The sequence below is a fragment of the Microtus ochrogaster genome, chromosome 16, assembly GCF_000317375.1.
Source record: "Microtus ochrogaster isolate Prairie Vole_2 chromosome 16, MicOch1.0, whole genome shotgun sequence".
Lineage (NCBI taxonomy): Eukaryota > Metazoa > Chordata > Mammalia > Rodentia > Cricetidae > Microtus > Microtus ochrogaster.
In genome coordinates this window covers 55,960,797-55,964,732 of record NC_022018.1, presented here as the reverse complement: position 1 = coordinate 55,964,732, position 3,936 = coordinate 55,960,797, and the positions used below count along the sequence as shown (strand labels likewise).

Genomic DNA, 3,936 nt, shown 5'->3' with positions numbered 1-3,936 from the left:
TCTCTGTGAGTTCGAGACCAGCCTGGCCTACAAGAGCTAGTTCCAGGACAGGCTCCAAAGCCACAGAGAAACCCTGTCTCGAAAAACCAAAAAATAAAATAAAATAAAAAAATAAAAAAATAAACTGCCCCGAGGAGTTGGTGGTATAATTACTTCCCCAAGAACAAATATTAAGGGATTCTTGGCCCAAGCATACCAGTCTTTATAACTGTACGATAACATGTGTATGTCCCAGTTTTTAATTAATACCACTTCCTGACACTAACACATGCACACAATACACATATATACATGCTTACTCAAAAGGGCTTGACCAGCTTATGCTCTGAGAGCACAGTAAATTCAAGCTGGTTAGAGACATGATTTGTGAATCACTAACAATACTTTCCTATCAAGGAACTTTATTAAAACACTACCAGCCATAAACTAAAACTCTTTAAAACTGATGGCTATTTTAAAAAACTCATGAAGTGACAAACACATATGCACAAATATCAGAGTTTCCGTTATATAAGTTACTTAGCACAAAATGAAATTAGTTTATTATTTTTTATTTTATGAAATAATCTTATACTGTGGCTTCATACAAATGGTCAATTTGCTGGCTACAAATTCTCAGGTCCATACAGTTTCCTTTTCAACATTCTCAAAAAATTTTTATTTATTTTTATGTGCACTGGTGTCTATGTCAAGGTGTCAGATCTTGGAGTTACAGGCAGTTGTTAGCTGTTAGTTGAGCCCAAGTCCTCCAGAAGAGCAGTCAGTGCTTTTAACCACTAAGCGGTCTCTCCAGCTCTACTTATCCTATTCTTGATGATTAGGTAATGGGGTTACTTTCCCAGTCTTTTTTCTTTAATTATAGATAATGGCTAGCTGGATATTAACTGTGTCAGGTTTCCAGCCACTTTTCCCTCTTGTCTGACAGTTGAGTTTGGGGGGTTTCTCAAGAGTTGGTCTTTGTATTGAATGACTGTTGTCTCTCATATGGAATTTAAGGGCCAGTTGTCATTACTAGAATTTAGGTAGTGGTCTTTGTTAAGCATTCGGTGAGTAGTACTAGGTATTTATTTCTAAGCTGAAGAATATGGAGGTGGTTGTATTCTTCTGCTTTTAAAATACTTTTGGAAATGTTTTAAACTGAAGTTGGTCCTCTGCTCCCTGTAGACCTCTTTTTTATTGTGAGCCTGTGCAGAACAGATGTAGGTTTTAATAAATGATTATATGTTTTGTCACCAGGAGAGAGTTGAAATCACATACAATGTGGTTTGACTTCAAATTGATTAGCCCATTCTATAAATGTCAGCAAATTGTCTTGTGATGGACCTTTTGAATAGAGCCCTAATGTTACATGCAGAGTAAACTGTGTCTGGCTTGGCTTTATAACAAATGCTCTGAAGTGTTTTATTTAGAGAGAGAGAAATCACTTGTGGTTTCCTGTCATGATTTAGTTATTTATCATGAGTCTCAGTGGTGGCTCTTCTCTTTTCTCTGTGGCTTTTGGCTGATTTGAGGATTTGTGTTTTCAAGTGTCTTCTTGCGTACTTGATCAAACTAATCATAAAATTCTGTGAAACATGAGGGAACTATTTCAGATGCTCAGAGTTCTCAGCCATGTGTTCTGATATCAGGAAGAGATCATACTCCATGAACAAACAGGCAGGAAAAACCAGAAGGTTGGATAAGGGAAGCCATTCATAATTAAGTTTTTCTCAGAGGAGATATTCAACTTGTGTGGGCAGATTTTTGCTGTAGGACACTTTGGGATTTTATTTTATTTTCGTTGCTTGGAAAGCTCTATCTTGAGATTAAAGACGAAACTTTAACTGTAAGGTGAGGAAAACCTACTGTGCTGTCAGGAGAATATCCATGTTTTCTGAGTTCATATCTCTTGCCTTCAGAAGGCTATAACTGGTCGCTGGACTGCAAAACACCTTTGATACTTTTATACGGTAGTATAATTTTTGTCTTCTCTGATAGTCACTGGTAGTTCTTACCCTTTAATCCTTCCTTTTTGGAGACTACAAAAGGGAGTTTTTTTTTTTTCTTTCAGTGATTTCACTGGAACTGAAGTTGTAATTTTCCCTATTTCTGGCCTACTTGGCACTGCAGATCCCAATGCTTGTGGCATTGTACAGGATATATCAGTTTACTTGTGGCTTTGTAAATTGCCCACCTTTGCTTGTAGGCCTGTGCTCTGCTTTATTTTATGAGTTTACTTATCATTTGATTCTGTTTTCAGCATTGCAGCTTTGGCCAATAAGAGAAGCTTAGTCCTTATGCCAGAGAGTTCTACAGAAGAAATTACTGTTTGTCCTGGTAAGTACACCATGACTTTACTGAATTTCTGATATTACTTATCTGCCTTTTCATTCCTATTCAATTTTTTGACTGTTCAAACTATTCTCAGGAGGGTTATGTGTGATTTATGTGTGTATGTGTTTATTGCTAGTGTATATACACACACATGCTCGCATACTTGTTTTCTAGTGGACACAGGTTCTGATTATCAGCTTTATTTTCTGCTTGAGGAGTAATTTGGTTTTGAAATTAACTGGCTCTTACATCTACTTGCTTGCCTACCATGTGATCTGAAGAAGCAACAAAATATCAAGAATAATCCTTACTTAACAGTGTATTCAGGTCCAAAGGGATTTAAATTTAAACAATCCTCAAAATTAGACTGTTCTCAGGTCACTTTCATTGTTAAGCAAAACCCTTTAGTAGTTTGTTTTGATATTGCTATTTGAGGTTTTATGAGTTCAGGAACTGAATTTTTGTGCAGTTTTGTGGCTGGCACAGTTAATCGTAGTAAGATCTGGTTAAATGCTTTAGTTTATAAAGATGGAGTTATATATTTTTCTTAGGCATAAGACATACTAATTCAGAGTTTCATGTGAATGGATTTAGATATATAAAATGATTTAAAATGAATTAAGATAGCAACTGTCTAAGAGAATTCTTTAATGAGTCATTGTATAATATGAATAATTATTTTGCTAAATGAACCACTTTTACTTTCTAAAGAATTTGTGTTAGCCAGCCGTCATTCATTCATTCCTTCTTTCCTTCCTTCCTTTCTCCTTCCTTCATTCCTTCCTTCCCTCCCTCCCTCCCTCCCTTCCTTTTTCTTAAAAGTAGAGCCCATTGTATTACTCAGGAATCTTATTCATGTGATGTTAAGGAACTACCTACTAATATTTAACGGAAGGCAAGTAGTATACAAATGTTATTCAAAGTCATAGTCATATTTGGGTTTCCTTTAGAACACATTCAGCCTGTCAGTATTTATAGTTGTCTTATTTTAATTTCTTTCAAATTTTTTCCACGAAGACTAAAACTTAGTTAACATATACCCTAGGAAAAATTCTATAAATACTTTAAAACACTTGGAAGCCTGTCAAAAAGGTTTTTATTATTTTAAGAATGTAAGTAATGTTGGCTTTTTTTGTTTGTTTGTTTTTTCGAGACAGTGTTTCCCTGTGTAACAGTCCTAGCTGTCCTAGAACTAGCTCTTGTAAACCAGGCTGGCCTCGAACTCACAGGGATTCGCCTGCCTCTGCCTCCCGAGTGCTGGGATTAACGGCATTTGCTACCACCGCCCGGCCATAATGTTAGTTTTTAATGAAAGTGGTTTCTTAATAAATTTGAAATGTATATGAATTACTGCCTAATGATAACTACTAAGAGACTCAATTACTAAAGTGCTCTGATTTTGGCAAGGGCACTCAAGAATGTGGTGCTGTCTTTGTGAAAATAACGCTTTATTTATCCTTTTCTCTGTGTGGAACTGATGAATTTGCCATCCTTCTGGGAAGTCACTCTGTTTGAGATGATGGCATATGATGTCATTGTGGCATATTTCAGAAAGAACCTGCAAATACATTGATCATCAAAGTCTTAGCTAATAGATTTAAATTTTTTTGTTTCTTTTTTTTT

At 35.8% G+C, this 3,936-nt stretch overlaps 1 protein-coding gene across 6 annotated transcripts in view; it reads left to right on the top strand.

Annotated features, from left to right (window-relative positions):
- Positions 1-3,936, top strand: part of Uimc1 (ubiquitin interaction motif containing 1) — an 83,117-nt gene that overhangs the window by 43,788 nt on the left and 35,393 nt on the right. For all 6 annotated transcript variants that reach the window (XM_005355218.2, XM_005355219.3, XM_026783076.1 and 3 more), the window contains one exon: positions 2,240-2,316. In XM_005355218.2, the coding sequence (XP_005355275.1) occupies positions 2,240-2,316 (77 nt within the window). The remainder of the gene's footprint in view (positions 1-2,239; positions 2,317-3,936) is intronic.